The 17,247-nt window shown below is 43.8% G+C and overlaps 1 protein-coding gene across 7 annotated transcripts in view; it reads left to right on the forward strand.

The window, feature by feature from the left end:
* Positions 1–17,247, forward strand: part of CACNA1G (calcium voltage-gated channel subunit alpha1 G) — a 464,209-nt gene that overhangs the window by 233,289 nt on the left and 213,673 nt on the right. For all 7 annotated transcript variants that reach the window (XM_073684087.1, XM_073684094.1, XM_073684091.1 and 4 more), the window contains exons 2-3: positions 5,374–5,486; positions 9,401–9,534. In XM_073684087.1, coding sequence (XP_073540188.1) covers positions 5,374–5,486; positions 9,401–9,534 — 247 coding nt within the window. The remainder of the gene's footprint in view (positions 1–5,373; positions 5,487–9,400; positions 9,535–17,247) is intronic.

Genomic DNA, 17,247 nt, shown 5'->3' on the forward strand with positions numbered 1-17,247 from the left:
AGGCCCCGTCACACTTAGCGATGCTACAGCGATCCCGACAACGATACGACCTGTCAGGGATTGTTGCTGCGTCGCTATGTGATCGCTGGTGAGCTGTCAAACAGGCAGACTCACCAGCGATCAGGGGAGCAGCGACATCGTGGAAAGAATCTTTCCACGATGTCCTGCTCCTGGTTACCAGCCTGCTGAAGCAGGAGCAGGCTGGTAACCATGATAAACATCGGGTTACTAGGGGCACACGCGCACCTAGTAACCCGCTGTTTATCATGGTTACCACTCTGCTATGGTGAGCGGGAGGTTACCGCTCACGTAGCAGAGTGGTAACCATGATAAACAGCGGGTTACTAGGAGCGCGTGTGCCCCTAGTAACCCGATGTTTATCATGGTTACCAGCCTGATCACTGGTCCCGCTGGTCACACACAGCGATGTGCGCTGACCAGCGGGAGGGCAAAGACCAAAAAATGGTCCAGGACATTCTGCAGCGATCAGCGACCTCACAGCAGGGGCCTGATCGCTGCAAAGTGTCACACATAGCGACATCGCTGGTGAGGTCGCTGTTGCGTCACCAAAACCGTGACTCAGCAGCGATCTCGCTATGTGAGACGGGGGCTTAAGGGTGGTGTAAAACATTGGACTGCACTGAGATGTCATCACAGACAATGAGAAGACAGAGAAATTATGTTGTCAGTCTTCTCCGCACCTGTGATACGATTCTCTCATCCTAGAGCATCGGATCACAGTAAACTGACACTCAGATCAAACTCTAGTCAAAGGTTGAGCCGAGTGTCATTACCATAATCGATCTCATTCTCTCAGAAGAGAGAATCATCACTAGCGTGACCCCGGCCTTAGTAAGGGTCTAAATATGAGAAAATAATTGGCTTACCATTCAATTATTTTTAAAAAGAGGTGGTTGGGCAGTGGGAGGGTTTTATATCTTTTATGTATGTAAAACACCAAAAATTAAAGGGGTTTTCCCACGAACAAAAGTAATTTTAATCTATATTTTAATTAATAGATGTTTGAATAAAAATAATTCCATAATTGGATGTGTTTAAAAAAAAGTTCCTGTGCTGAGATAATCTTATAAATGTGCCCCTGCGGTGTACTGTGTAATGGCTGTGTCTGACCGTGCAGGAACATGGTCTGATCTTACCACATCTCCTATGCAGGGGAAGACGCAAAATAGTAAACAGATATTACAGCATGAGATCGCAAATTATTCTTTCTTTGAGGTAAAATATTTCTTAAAAACAGGCAGTGAAATGTTTTGTCTCACCAAAAGAATAATTTGTGATTCCCTACTGTCCTGTCTGTATACTCTCTTTATTCCTCCCTTGCCCAGGAGATGTGGTATGATCAGACCATGTTACTGCACGGTGAGGCACAGCCATTACACAGTACACAGCAGGGGCACATTTATAAGATTATCTCAGACAGGAACATTTTTGTAACACATACAATTGTGGAAGTTATTTTTATTCCAAGATCTATTAATTAAAATGTACTTTGTTCATGGGAAAACCCCTTTAAAAGTAAAAGGTACCTGATTTAGAAAATGTAAAAACAATCATGTAGATTTTATTAGTCAAGTAGGTATTTCTAAGACCCAGCAATGTCTTTTTTATGAAATGGACACAGAATGGATTTTGTATGAACTATCTTTCCACTTCAGCCCAAGCTAAGAATAGACAAACTCCTAACTAAAAAAGATTTGCACACAGTAACGTCAAAAGACATATCATCTTAAAGTGATTCTCTGGGAATAGAAAAAAAAATAATAAAAACGTCAATATAAATTCCTAAATAACGTTAATTAGCAAATCACATTGAATCAATATAGTACATTAAAACTGAAGTTTTTTTGTTACACTGACAGAATCCTGTCCTAGAATGTTAATAGGACAGGAGCCTGTGAGTATGTGCAGTAAAGCTACCCCCCATACATAGGAAGATGGGCTTCTAGTGGATATTTTGATATAATACTGGAAATACCAGGAGTGCTGGGGCTCACATTGCTGTTCACCTGTTCTTTCTAAATGCTAATCGGCGGCTGTAACCACGAGATAGTGTGACAGTACATGGTATAGGTTATCTCCAGATCACAGCAATGGAGGTTCCTACTGCACATGCTCAGAGGCACATTGTAGGACTGGTTTCTGTCAGTGTTAAAAAAATGGTGGCCATGTTAAAGCACCACTCCAGCAGGTTTTTTTTTCAGTGCTGGAGTGGTGCTTCTAATCTAAGGTCCCTGAACCAAGTATCATACTCACTTGCCTCCATCTTCATCTTTTATCAGCGTCGCTCAGGTTCCGCGGCACCAATGTGGCGCCCCTGCGGGTTCAGTCGCCACAGAGGTACTGCATCTCACCCAGAGGTGTGGTATCTCACTCTCAGGTAAGGATGGAGTACTGCCCGGGACCCAAACACCTGCATCCAACACTACACTACTCCAGACCAGCATGCGGGGCAACATGCACTGGCTTAATGCTGAGCCCTGTCCCTGGTTGGAAGTGGGGGGAACCGAGTGAGGGGGAACCATGTAGTGGGTGTGGGTAGAGGAAGTAGTTTAGGGGAGCACTTCAGGAGTAGTATAAAAAGGGAAGCCATCTTGGGAGTTCAGAACAGTCTGAGGGAACAGAGAGTGTGGACAGTGAAAGGAGCAGGAGCTCTGCAGGAGTGAGAGAGGCCCAGGAGGTGAGACTGACTGAAGAGAGGAGAGGAGCAGGAAGGAAGGCTCAAGAAGAAGAGAGGGGATCCTAGGGGTACGGGAAGTGCTGGAGGCCACCCGTACGCCCGAATCTACCAGGACGTGGAGGGATCAAGCCGCAGAGGGGACCGGCCTCTAACTAGTGAGAATTGCGATATTCAGTTAGAAACCGGAGGCTTCTACATTTCCAGGGTGTAGTTGCCACAGCCGCAATTAATCGCGAAAAGGTTGCCGCACAGGATCCAGGGAACTCCAGGTTGCCCACCAAGATCTGAGGTTACCGGCTTGGGACACTGTTTGCGAGGCGCAGGGCAGGAGGGTGAGAGCCAGCGCAGGAAGACGACTGAGAAAGGCACACAGAAAGGGGTCCCGTTAAGTGCTTTTGAATTACATGAGGGATTGCTGAACCCCTCCCGTGATGAACGCAGGACGACGTGGGTGGTTATAATCTGCAGTTGTGACCAGGAGCAACGTGATAATCGTGAGTAAACCCTGAGGACTGCACCCCACTGTCTCTGTGAATTATTGCTGCGCCATCATCCCCTGCACTACACTGCACAACAACATCTACCTTATCTATAATCACCACAGCAACGCCCTGGAGCTTAGCTCTACCTGTGGAGAGCTGAACCAACTCTGCTGCATTACCAACAGCTCCAGAGGACCTGCTCCGCAGTGGCGGCTCCCTTTAGCCGCATACCACAGGTGGCGTCACGAACATTAAACATAAAAAACTATAAAATCCCCTTTTATTGACCGCCCTGGGTCACGGACCGGGTCACCGGCACTGTGACATCTGCCCTAGCAACGACCGGCCCGGCTACCGAGTACCCCACGGCTCAGGGGGCGCGTCACCAACTTGTGACCGTAACGTCTGTCTTGTCGCAAGTCAGAAGGAGCGTTACAATCTCTCAATGTAAGTCTATGACAGCCAGAATGAGACTCTCATAGACTTGCATTGAAAAGTGACCTCAGGCTCTTTCCAGCGAACACTGGAGTGATCCGGCAGGTCACAAACTACTGAGGACCAACTGGGGCAGCGGAGGTAGAAGGTGAAGACGTCATCCGAAGTATAAGACTAGGGGCAGAGAACTTAGATCAGGAGCACGACTCCAGCACTGAGATAAAAAAAATGCTGGAGTGGTACTTTAATGCACTATAGTGATTACATCCCTGCACAACAGAATGTAATTTGATAATTAAAGGTATTTTGGAATTTATTTTAATAATGACATTTTCTTTATTTCGCACATGCTGAATAGTCATCTGAAATTATGCTCTAAGGCATAATGGTTATCTGGTTACTGGCATTTGTTGAAAGCTAAAATGAGCTAACTACACAGGCCATCTGCTTGGGGTTCATGATACGTTTTTACTGTCGTTGTGTTAGTCCATCCCGTAAACGTTCCTTAGTCATCATTTATTAAGGAATCACACCTTGCAGTCTAGTCTGCTCTTGCGAAGAAATCTGGAACGTTTTTTAGAGATTGGTACGCAATCTCAACACACATTTGTCTCTGTAAAAATTCATGATAAGAAAAAAATGTTATCTACCATATTAGGTAAAGGGTTTCAATAGTCAACCGGGAAAGTGGGAATATGTCTTATATGGAAAGCCCATTTCCACTTTAATGCTTTAGTTGAACATTTGCTGTCAGGTTCCCTCAGAATTTACTGCTGATCACGGGGAGGTGGGTCATGAGCGGACCCTTGCAACTAAAAAGATTATCCAAAGTGGAAACCCCTTAATGAAAATATAACTGCTGTAAAGGAAATGTGGCATTGCATTTGCTGGCCATTCAAATTGAAGGGTATTGACCTGTGTTTAGGATACATCATCAATATCATAAGGGTGGTTGTCCAACACCCGGCACCCCCACCAATCAGCTCATTTCAGTGAAAAAAAGCATAATGGCACAGCTCCATTCACTGTGTAGTGGCTGTTCTCAGGAGCTGCAGTTCACCTCCTATTGGAATGAATGGAGCCTTAGCTGCAGGTCTCAGCTACGGCCACTACATAGTGAACAGAGCTGTTCTGTAGAGCTATTCACTGTTTATATTTGGCCACCTCTGATAAGTGGGGGTTCCCAGGTGTCGTCTTCCCACCAATCTGATATTGATGAATAAACTAGGGATAGGTCATCAATTTAATACTCCTGGATAATCCCTTTAATGGTAGACCTTTTAATGCCTGTACCAGGTTCACCTGAATATGTGCACCTGCAGTTCATGCTACAGAAAGGGTATCCACCTCTATGTCCTGGGTGGCCTGGGTCCACCAGAATGTGGTCATCTGTTACATAGCGGACAGCAGTTCATGCTACAGAAAGGATATCCACCCCTATGTCCTGGGTGGCCTGGGTCCACCAGAATGTGGTCATCTGTTACATAGCGTCCCTCAGTTCTGATTACTAGACAGGGTTCCCTGAAGGGGTACTCGCCTCTATGACCTAAATGCCATTGATACTTTACGGTTCACCATTAGTTTTAATAGGATGAAAAAAAACAGAACCTCCTTAGTTTATGTGTTGTCCCTTTTTGACAGCTTGACCATGGATCCACAATAAGGAATGATAAGATTATTAAATTCTTAACATTTACTAAGTAATTTAGTATTTTCTCCAATGTTGCTGCAAGTTTTCCTTGACTTTTCTGTCCTCTACCTGGTTTGAACGCTTCAGTATGCTGGTCATCCTCCTGAACTGTGTCACCTTGGGAATGTTCCATCCATGTGAAGACGTTGCCTGCGATTCCCAGCGCTGCAAAATTCTGCAGGTAAGCACATTTTTGCTCAGGGACATTGTGTGTGTTTTATTTTTTTATGTGACTGGAATGACTAAGTTTGTGAAGGAGTGTTAATTTATTCATGGACCCAGTCTGTTATTACCTCCAGAAATCTGTATGCATGTGTTTTTAATCATTTTTCGTTTCTCAAGTAAACTAAGCACAGATCGGAAAGGAAAAACACATACCAAAGTAAATACCTTCAAGCCTGTAGGGCTTGACAGTGAAGAATGCTTGGACCTGTAGAGGGGGACAGGATGGACAGCAAGTTCTATCAGTGTAATCTATTAACAGGTTGGGTATAGGAAACCCTACTACATCCACCATGAACATTATCATCAAGGGCACATTATCAAGAGCGTATGTATAATTGATACATCCCATCAAGCCCATGGTAAAGGTCTCACCAGCTCACATTGCCACGCTCTACCATTTTCTTGAATCACATTAAATCATATAATTTCATAACTTCGCTTTATACATTCTTGTAACATCCAATAAAACAGTATGGGAGCCTATGGATGAAGGATATCTGATGGATAGCATCTGTCAGAGACATCAATCTTCAGAATTCAGTTAAATAAAAAATGGATACATTAAGAAATACCTTTTATTACTATGGGAGTCTAGGGGGAAGGACAGCTGAAGACTGGCATCCGACGAGGCATCAATTTGACGTTTATAGATTTATTTTCTAATTTGTTTAAAGAGTAACCGTCATCTTAATTTTTATTTCATAAATCTGTAGTACACATGAAAATATGTAACTTGTAATATATTTTACCAGAGAAATCTGTTTCTTTAACCTCCTGGTCTGATCTTCCACTCTTAATTCAGGGGTCAAATCTATAAAATCTGTATTCATTGCATACAAACTCTTCGCATAAGGGTAAATTCACATGAGCGTATAAAAAAAAATTTAGAGTTCTTCATCGAACTTTATGAGCACCAGCTGTCATCTCCTATCTCAGTAACAGAAGAGTGTTTAATCAATGAAGACAGATTTTACCGTCAACTGAGAATTTTGAGACTGAAAGATATATTACAAGGTTTCTTATTTTCACGTGTACTATCGATTTATGAAGTAAAAATTACGACTACTCTTTAACATCTCGTGCCCAACATTTCAGAATGATTTAGGACTGAGGTAAGGAAGGACACATCGGTAACATACACACATCAACTTTATATCTGAACATTCTCTTAGATGGTTTTAAACAAAAATTTTTAAATGTATGAAATTACCTTTTGTGCCTTACTCTCCATGTGGAGTGGGTCAATGAATGCCTTCTGGACATCTGCCAAGTCAGCAGTCTTCCCCATGATTCTGGAGCCTACTGAAACAGACTAAGGGACCTTTTTAAACGCTTAGGAAGCCTTTGCAGGTGTTTTTGGTTAATTATTCTTATTTACTGAGATAATGACTTTTGTGTTTTCATTGGCTGCAAGCCATAGTCATCAACATTAACAGAAATAAACACTTGAAATAGATCACTCTGTTTGTAATGAATCTATATAATATATGAGTTTCACTTTTTGTATTAGAAGAACTGAAATAAATGAAGTTTTTGACGATATTCTAATTTAGTGAGAAACACTTGTAAGTTGTTGGCCGCACAGCCCCTGTTCACAAAGATTGATGTGCTGTTGATAACAATGACTTTTATGTATGCATGAAAATCAAGTTATCAATCAATGAGCATTGTGCATGTTCATCTGGTGAATGCCGGCATGTTCACACTGACGGATAATCAGGAACAAGCTTTTTTCAAACACTTTGTTCACCAATTACCAACTCATGTAAAAGGGCCAGAAGTTGTAAGCTACAGGGTACAGTGAAGTAAATCTGCATATAGTCAGAAAACAAAGCACACATGCCATTTCAAGACAGTGAAGTAGGAGTAGAAGAGCACTGACTACGATTTCTAAAAATACCTCACTTCAAGATCTTGTAAGATACAATTATTGGCATAAATGAAAAAAAGAGTTGAAATATTTGTGCTAGTAGCTGGAATAATTTGTGGCTCGTACATCATCATCAGGGGCAGACATACCATTGGTGCAACTGGTGCAACTGGAAAGCATTATAGGGGACCATTGTCATCTTAAAACCAGTTTCCTACTATCAATTAGATTGCACACAAGGGTAAGAGCTAATAAACTTCATAGCTCACAATTACTGGTCGGTTATTATAGAAGAAAAAATTAAGTGCTTTATTATGAGCTTTCGGAAAAGAGGGGGCCCATAATTAGTTCTTGCACAGGGGTCCTCTACTGTTTGTGTCCACCCTTGGTCATCATGTACATTTTTTCCAGCTGATAATGTTATATAACAAGATCTAATGCAGTAATGGTCACATAGTAGGTTGTAGACTACCAGTATATCTCACTACGGGTCTGGTAGATCTCACTTTTAGGCCACTATGCTAATTTTTTATTTATTCCTATATATGACTGAAAACACTACCTCGTCATAGGTTGGTGTGAAAACACTACCTCGTCATAGGTTGGTATTTCAGTGCTCCTGTCATCATTTTTGAACTGTGAAGGGACATTTGAGGTCTGGTATCTCTATTACACTGTGTTTCAGCCCTATATTTAGAAATCTCCTGACGCAAACCCTAAATGTATCCACATGGCCCAGACCATCACTTACTGTAGTCATGTAAGCACTCTCCTTTTTTGAGAACCACATGGGCAACAATAGGTCAAGCGTCTTGAAAATTAGATCAATTTTTATAACTCCTGGGTTATCTACTTGGGAAACAGTGACATGCACATATGGCACATGAGGGATTGTCTTGCAAATTTTTCACATTTACATTATAGTAATATTAGCACAGTCAGTTACTTATTTCAGCTGATCCATACCGTTGTCTTCCTCATACATGACCATTCTGTACATGCCCTGTATTTCAGTAATGGGAGCCATACCTCTTAGGCTTGGATCACATTTTATTTGAGCTTTCAGTTTCAAGTATTTCCTGGAGTTTTTTCCATCATTAACGAGTGGAACAGCCTACCACGAGAGTTAATGAGTTCTCCTTCAATGGAAGTCTTCAAACAGAGGCTGGACAGACATCCGTCTGAGATGGTTTAGTGAATCCTGCATTGACCAGGGGTTGGACACAATGACCCTGGAGGCCCCCGCCAACTTTAACATTCTATGATTCTATGATCATATATCACCAAAAGATGGCTGCAATATATACCACATTATGCCCTGAAATGCATGTCTATGTTCCTAAAACCCAGGTAATTTAGGCTCTGTACAGTTAGATTCCATTTGGTCTACTTGCTTCTCAGAAGAAGAGGGTCCTTAGATGTCAGCAGTTACACAGCTTTAACTCTTAAAGGGGTTTTCCACTTTCAGGAAAGTGGACTTTAAACGCTGTAACATACCTAAAATCACAAGCAGAACAGACTCTCTGCCAGTGCTCAGGTCTTGGTGTTTGGCTGGAGTGGTGACATCATGTCTACCATGGCACAGCAACTAGCTAAAGGGAAGAGGTGCACTGTCAATGTGACATTGCTGCAGCCAAAAGCACCAAGACGTATAACAGCGCCGGGGATCTGGCACTGGAACCGGAAAGGGAATGTACTGCTGTTTTTTATTTTAGTTATTTTAAAGCATTTGGGGTCCAGCTTCGTGAAAGTGGAACATCTTTTTAAGCATTGATAGATAAATACAGTTCTCTGAGCAACTTAATGTTGTTTCACAGTTTTTAAAAGATCAAAAATAACAATTATATATATATGTACAGGTGATTGTATTTTATTGTATTTATTTATTTATTGTAACTTTATTTTACGAAAAGCGATTGTTATTATTGATTGTTCATTTGTTCTTAGCTATCATAGTATTTTTATGTCTCCTTCTTAATGATTTTCTGCCTTTACCGCAGGGATTTGATGACTTCATTTTTGCATTTTTCGCTGTGGAGATGATTATCAAAATGTTTGCTCTGGGAATATTTGGACAGCAATGCTATTTGGGAGACACCTGGAATCGTTTAGATTTTTTCATAGTTATCGCAGGGTAAGTGCTGCTATTGTGATTTTTATATTGGTATTACTCCGATAATGTTCCTTTTATAATAGGATTTTGTTCTAATGGTTTCCGAAATGAGCAAAACAGAAATGCTAATTGATGACGTATAATTAGGTATTTTAAGGTATGCTGTAAAAGAGAAAAAAAATTAGCTTTTCTAGTGCTGTTCAAGGACCCAAAGTAGCATTGAAAGGTTTTTCCAGCTATAAAATAACATGTTTTGATGCAGAGGAGGGAAAGTACTTCTGGCACCATGGTGTAAAAGTTTGGGAAAATGTTGATTTAGGAGCTGCACCCACGCCATCACCCACTGGAGTTAGCTGTAGCCAACAGCCGACATTCTGTGGTATCTGCCGGAATCTTCAAGTCAAACCATTTAAACCCTTAGATGCCATGGTCAACTTAATATAGGCTTACATAACCAAAAATTATGTACTTACCTTTCTGATCGCCAGCTGAGGGTTCCCGGGTCAGCCACTGATCTTTGCTTATGCTGCTGTTGCGATGTTATTTCATCTCAACACATGACTGCCCGCAATGGCGACATCAGGGATTATTTAAAAACTGTATTTTCAAAGTGTTTTTTTTCTCACGCTGTCTTGCCATATATTACATTTTGTATGGAACAAATAAGTAAGATACATACAACAGCTAAAACACAACAAATGAATCGAACAATACCGAAATCCTCATTTCTCATCACAGTGGCCTAATTGTCGCTTTTTAAGGCCTCATTCAGATGTCAGTGTTGAACATACAAATTGTATCCATTTTTTTTCAGGGGTACAACATGTACCCATTATAATCTATGGTGCTGTTCACATGTCCGTGAAGAAAACGTGCCAATATATGTCTATGGTTCCGTGAAAAACGTGTACAGAACACGGATCGCATCAGTGTGTAATCTGTGTGCTGTACGTAGTAGCATTACAAAGAATAATAGAAGCTATGGAATTTATTTATCCATCCATGAAAAACACTGATGACACTGATGGTAAAGGCGGACAGACAGATGACACACTGATGGTAAAAACGGACACACAGATGGTTTAAACACTGATATGTGAATGAGGCCTTGAGGCTAGAAGTACATGTGAACGCGACAATGAAATCACATAGTCATATTGTGACGCCATATCTAATGATTTCTATGGTGTCACATTGCAACCTGCAACCTCCTATGACTGCGACACAGAGTCACAAAATGTTTCCAAATGTGCTGGATTTTCCGTCGCAATTCATTCACTCACTTCAATGCATCTCATATGTGACTGTCACTTGTGTGCAATTTGGCCATTTTTTTACAGCAAAATCACAGGTTGGAAATAGTTGTGTGACAGCAGATTGCAGGGATCTTTCTGCAACTTGCCTGAGAATTGCTGTCGCTTGACACATGTCGCTGTGTAGCCCGAGACTTAGCCCCATAAAAGTTTTCTTTGTGATATGGTTGCCAGAACTTGCACATTCATGTGACCATTCTAATATTTTAAAAAGTCTCCTGAACATCTCATGAGTGAGTTACTACTAAATAGATGTGTCATCTTTAAATGCAGAAAGAACATTGCAACTCCAATCATTACAATGCTCATATCCCTCTAGGCTAGGGCTAAATAGTGACACTGGACAGCCAAGTTCAGTGCTTTCATTGTCAGGACCCCCTCAAGGTGCATGTGAACTGCATGATTATCAAGAACGAGTGTTCCTAGGAAAGCTTGTTTCATGATAATCATGCATTTTAAACCAACTGTTGATTAACCGACAATTGAATATGAAATTTGTTCATTGGGTAAAATTATCTTTTGGTTTGCCCCAAAGATCATCATTCTCGGCAGCGCATCATCTGGTGTAACCAGGACACGTGCTGCCGAGAACAATGGCTGCCCATGCGCATTGAACGATCTACAGTATTACAGATCTCTGAGTAAACATCTGAAGCACAGTCTGCTCTGTAAACTCACTATTAATTGAGCACTGATCGACCAATTAGCAGCTGATGGTTGGTGGTCATTTAGTAGCACCAGTTAACTTGTGTAAATGGAAGTACATTGCTCCAGAAAGTGTATGTTTGGTTTCTTAAAGTATATTAGACCCCTACATTTTTTCATGATGTCATGCAAAAAATTTTTTAAAAACTAGCTGATCCCTTTCTGATTTTAGTGGATCATCCAAAATATTGTGAGGTAAAAAAAAATCATAAAACTGGATTGAGAGACCATTTTAGTTCTGTAACACTTACCGGAAGACATTGGAAAGAAAAATATCACAGTCACATTTTCACAAGATTTCTTAAAACATGTTCAACTAGAGGCTCAGTTGTCCTTTGTAAAGTCTTAACAGATGGCATTGACATTACCATTAACCATGCATTGTCTTGATTAGCATATGTACTATGTAAAGGATCTGCTCCAATATTTTGGTGTAGTCGACATGATGTCTAAGCTTTTATACCGAGTAAAGCCTTATGGACAAAATGACATATGACTGCAAATGGGCTGTTGGTGCAAGTCTGCAATACAGACCCATATTGTAATCGGTCAGGGACCTGAATTTTTGACTAGTCTCCCTTGTGGCTCGGTCCCCGGCAGCTTCTAAGCAGGCGCATACATAGAAATCATGGGGCCCCATAGCAGAAGTTCTAATTGAGCCCCCAATCCCGCCAAAAAATAAAATTTAATAATTGGCAGGGTCACAGAAGAGCAGATCTCACAACTTTCCATCCTTTACATAGTAATTCTACTCCTGCTGAAGTCCTAGATTCCTCTTTCATTGCCCACATAAAAAGTATGATTCCAACAAAAGTGCCCCCCCAAACACAGTATGATACCCCCATGGTGAATTCCTCCACATGCACAACATAATGACCCTACTGTACCCCACCTCAACTCCCAAGGCAAAGTATGGTGACACCAACACAGTTTGATACCCCAACTGTGACCTCCACACAGCCCTCCATGCACTATAATGGGCCTACATACAGTATAATGGCCCGCACTAGCCCTATTGGCATCTGACGATACAGTTGAATGCGGATTCGGGGGGTAGCGCTGGCTGTGCGAGGGCCCCATAGTAGTCACGTGGCCTGCCGCCATTGGCGGTATGCCACTGCTTCTAAGGTATGTTTTTCTCTGAAACACTGCAGGGTTTCAAAGTTAAATATACAACTAGTGTCTGATACATGCTGCCCATGGTTTGGGCAGGAAGTATCTGCTGTTATTCTGCCTTTAATCTTTGGTGGCTTTAATGTTTTGTCTTAAATATTTTTGCCATATTTCCTGAAAAAAAAAAGTTGTCTTTTTCTTTAGCATTAATGCATTAGATTGCACATAAGGCTATGTATTCCATCGACATCTGTGGAAGGGACATTACAAAACCTCTGCCTGTAGTAAACTATAGACTAATATTGTTATGTTCTGCTACCAGAGCTAAGGAAAGAGAGGAGATCTGTCCCTGCGATAGAACTCAGCTTAAACCCTACGATGTAACAGGGAACCTGATCCTGCGATCAGACCTGCTAAAGTCCTAAGTTAGTCTGTACGGAGACCTATAGATGTGGGGAAGGAATCCCTACAAGAACTAAGGACTGGGAGGAAAATGGGACACCTCCTAACAGAAATAGTAGCAGACAGACGAACAAACAAAATATATAGAACACAGAGGTCCGTAGACCAAGCAAACTAACAGAGTTAGATACAGAGCACAGGCTAGCTAGAAAGTAGTTATACAATGGAGTCCAGCAAAGCCAGAAGGGCGGAGCAGGATTAAATAGGCCAACAAGGTCATGTGACCAGCAATAGAAAAAACCTAAGAGCAAGGTTCTAACAAATATTACCATTCTATTGTTTGTGTAATTGTGGCGCCCCGAGGGTTCGGTTGCCACAGGGGTATTGCACCTCAAGCAGAGGTGTGATATTCCACTCCCACGTAAGGATGGAGTGTGGACCAGGGCTCAGTTAGCTGCATACACACACTCACCCCATTTCCGGGGAACAGCTCGACGGTGCTCTCATATAATTGCAGGCACAACTGACCATGTCCCTGGCTGGAGTGGGGAGGGGGGAGAGAACCCAGTGATGTAGGAGCAGAGGGGATGGTTTCTGGAGCATAGGAAGGAGCTCATTGGGTGCAGGTCACCTGAGCTCAGACACAGAGAAGCAGATAAAAGGTGGGAGCCATCTTAAGCAGCAGAACAGTGCAGAGCAGAGTAGCAGCTCAGTAAGAGCTGACAGGGAGCTGTGGATCAGCCTGAGCTCAGCTCCACGAGGCAGGCCTGGAGAGAAGGCCGGAGCCAGAGAGGAGAAGAGGAGAAGGAGAAGAAAGGAAAGAGAAGAGACAGAGGAGTAGAAAGGCTCCAGAAACAAGAAGGCAGAAGGGACCCTAAGAGAGCAGAACGGACAGCAACCGTTGCAAGCCCACGTTAAATCGGGTGAAGGGTCAGGCCGCGGAAGGGTACCTTATTCCCAAGTTGGTGGAGGTAAATCATCCCTCAGCCAAAAACCGGAGGTCGTGATCAATTATTGGTGCGACCCCTTGCTACACCCGCTAGGAAGGCACCACATAGGGTCAGGGAAACTGGCGCCAAGTTTTACCAGAGAAGGCCCGAGGCAGCCGGACAGAAGCGTGGTCACTGGTGGGGCACGAGAGGCCAGAGAAAGGATAGAAGGGGGTCCTGTGCCACACTCCTGAGTTGCCTGGGGGTTGACCGAGCCCCTCACCTGGTGGACGCAGCACGGCTTGGGCAGTCATTGCTGACAGAAGTGACTTGGATATCAACTGTGAGTAAAAGGCCTGAACTGCACCATTGGACTCTGTGTGATTTATGCTGCGCCTGCACCATCACCCCCAGCATTCACCTACACTGCCCTGAGGCTACACTCTTCCCGTGGGGAGTTATCCTATCCCTGTGCTGCACACCAACACTAGCCTCAGCGGTCTGCCTTGCAGCGGCGGTCACCCCTGACCGCAATCCACGGGTGGCGTAGTCGGACATTCATAACTCTACAAATAGACTGCCACAGCATTTCGTCTGACCACCCTGAGCCACGGGACCGGGTTACCACTACTACCTCCAGCATCGCATAGAAGCCCGGTACCGGGTGCCCCACGGCCCAGGGGGCGAGTCATAATCAGTGATCTAAATCTACAAAATTATGTATTTGATCTTGGTGTAAATCAAAATGCTTGAGGATTCCATTGCTTCTACCACAGATTATCATTTAACTACAGTTTTTTACTTGTGCTAAATCTACCCCATATTTTAAAAGGTAAAGAGTTATCTTGTACTACAATCCCTTTCCTATATAAGAGTGGCTCTTGCTGACCCGTCCCAACTCTGTATAAAATGTTTCACTGCGGGAGAATGTATGAGCAAGGGTGGCTTTACTCAGTAATAGCGGATGACTGTCAGGGGGGTATAAGATCTCTCAACGAGGCAACCCCTTTAATACACTGTGGAGCTCCTAAAAAGGACATAGTTATAAGGGGGTGTAGTTGTAGCTGTTGCACCCAGGTCCTGGTACATGATTGGGTGAAATGACATAAAGCAAATGTGAGGTTTTCTCATTTTTTTTAAACAAAAGTACTGACGGTAGGGAATGTGAGAAAATAACAAATTAAGTATCACTTACTAGGTAAATGCTCCGCTGCTTCAGCACCTCCACTGTGATGGTCCCAGCTATCTTTTTGAACTGTCAAGCATGTGATCACTGCAGCCAATAACTGTCCTCAGTAGTCATTTGTAGAGATGAGCGGAGCTTGTGAAATTTGAATTCTCCAACTTCGCCAAATTTTCCCTAAATCGATTGGCAGTGAATCTCCATACTGGAAAGGTTGTAATTGCTCTGAAAGTACAAAGAAGAGGAAAGAGAACCTTGCTGAACATTAGAGCTTACACTCTACAGAAGAGAGAGAGAAAATCCTGCTGACCATGAGAGCTTACACTCTGCAGAAGAGAGAGAGGACTTCGCTGACCATAAGGGCTTACACTCTACAGGAGAGAGAGAGAGAGAGAGAGAGAGGACCTCGCTGACCATAAGAGATTACACTCTACAGGAGAGAGAGAACCTCACTGACCATAAGAGCTTACACTCTACAGGAGATAGAGAGGACCTCACTGACCATAAGATATTACACTCTACAGGAGAAAGAGAGAGAACCTCGCTGACCATAAAAGCTTACACTCTACAGGAGATAGAGAGGACCTCGCTGACCATAAAAGCTTACACTCTACAGGAGATAGAGAGGACCTCACTGACCATAAGAGATTACACTTTACAGGAGAGAGAGAGGACCTCGCTGACCATAAGAACTTACACTCTACAGGAGAGAGATAGAAGACCACGCTGACCATAAGAGCTTACACTCTACAGGAGAGAGAGTCTTACTCAGTGACTTTGGAGAGGGAAACTGACTCTGCCATACAAACTGTGCTCCACTGGGAACTGCTGATCTGTGAGGTCCCAGATACTGACCACCAGTGTCGGACTGGGGTGCCAAGAGCCACCAGCAACCAACTTCAGGGCCCCACTTTTCAGCTACATGTGACATTATGCTGAATCATAAATTTATATAACAATGAACTGGGTAGACTGTTAAATGAATAAGATGCTGCCTTTGTCTGTATATAGTGATTCAAGTATATTGTGCCAAGTACTGCTTATATAAGAGGGTGGTGGCCCACCGGAGGATTCTACTGTGGGCCAGTCCAAGCCTGCTGACTACCACTGTACAAGATATGATAATCCATAAGATGTCATACAGCAGCTGCAGGGCATTATGGGGAGATGTTCATAGCAATGCAAAATGACATTGGCCTGCACTCCGATGCTTCAGCATTGTGGGAAATGGTATCTCCATGGATCGATCCTCTAATCTTAATTCATTTGTTGACCATGCTGCCAGCATCACTGTAGATTGTGGTTGGCTACAACGTTCATTACTGCAGGTCAGTTAAGAAAATGTTGGGGCCTTCAGAGTGATGGTGCTGGAGCAGTGCCTCCAGAGTGGTGGTGCTGGAGCAGGGCCTCCAGAGTGGTGGTGCTGGAGCAGGGCCTCCAGAGTGGTGGTGCTGGAGCAGGACCTCCAGAGTGGTGGTGCTGGAGCAGGGCCTCCAGAGTGGTGGTGCTGGAGCACGGCCTCCAGAGTGGTGGTGCTGGAGCAGGGCCTCCAGAGTGGTGGTGCTGGAGCAGGACCTCCAGAGTGGTGGTGCTGGAGTAGGGCCTCCAGAGTGGTGGTGCTGGAGCAGGGCTTCCAGAGTGGTGGTGCTGGAGCAGGGCCTCCAGAGTGGTGGTGCTGGAGCAGGACCTCCATATTGGTGGTGCTGGAGCAGGGCCTCCATATTGGTGGTGCTTGAGCAGGGCCTCCAGAGTGGTGGTGCTGGAGCAGGGCCTCCAGAGTGGTAGTGCTGGAGCAGGGCCTCTAGATTGGTGGTGCTGGAGAAGGGCCTCCAGAGTGGTGGTGCTGGAGAAGGGCCTCCAGAGTGGTGGTGCTGGAGCAGGGCCTCCAGAGTGGTGGTGCTGGAGCAGGGCATCCAGAGTGGTGGTGCTGGAGCAGGGCATCCAGAGTGGTGGTGCTGGAGCAGAGCATCCAGAGTGGTGGTGCTGGAGCAGGGCCTCTAGATTGGTGGTGCTGGAGAAGGGCCTCCAGAGTGGTGGTGCTGGAGCAGGGCCTCCAGAGTGGTGGTGCTGGAGCAGGGCCTCCAGAGTG

This window comes from Phyllobates terribilis, unplaced genomic scaffold, assembly GCF_046119375.1.
Source record: "Phyllobates terribilis strain yellow unplaced genomic scaffold, ASM4611937v1 Scaffold_5__5_contigs__length_657084704, whole genome shotgun sequence".
Taxonomy (NCBI): Eukaryota; Metazoa; Chordata; class Amphibia; order Anura; family Dendrobatidae; genus Phyllobates; species Phyllobates terribilis.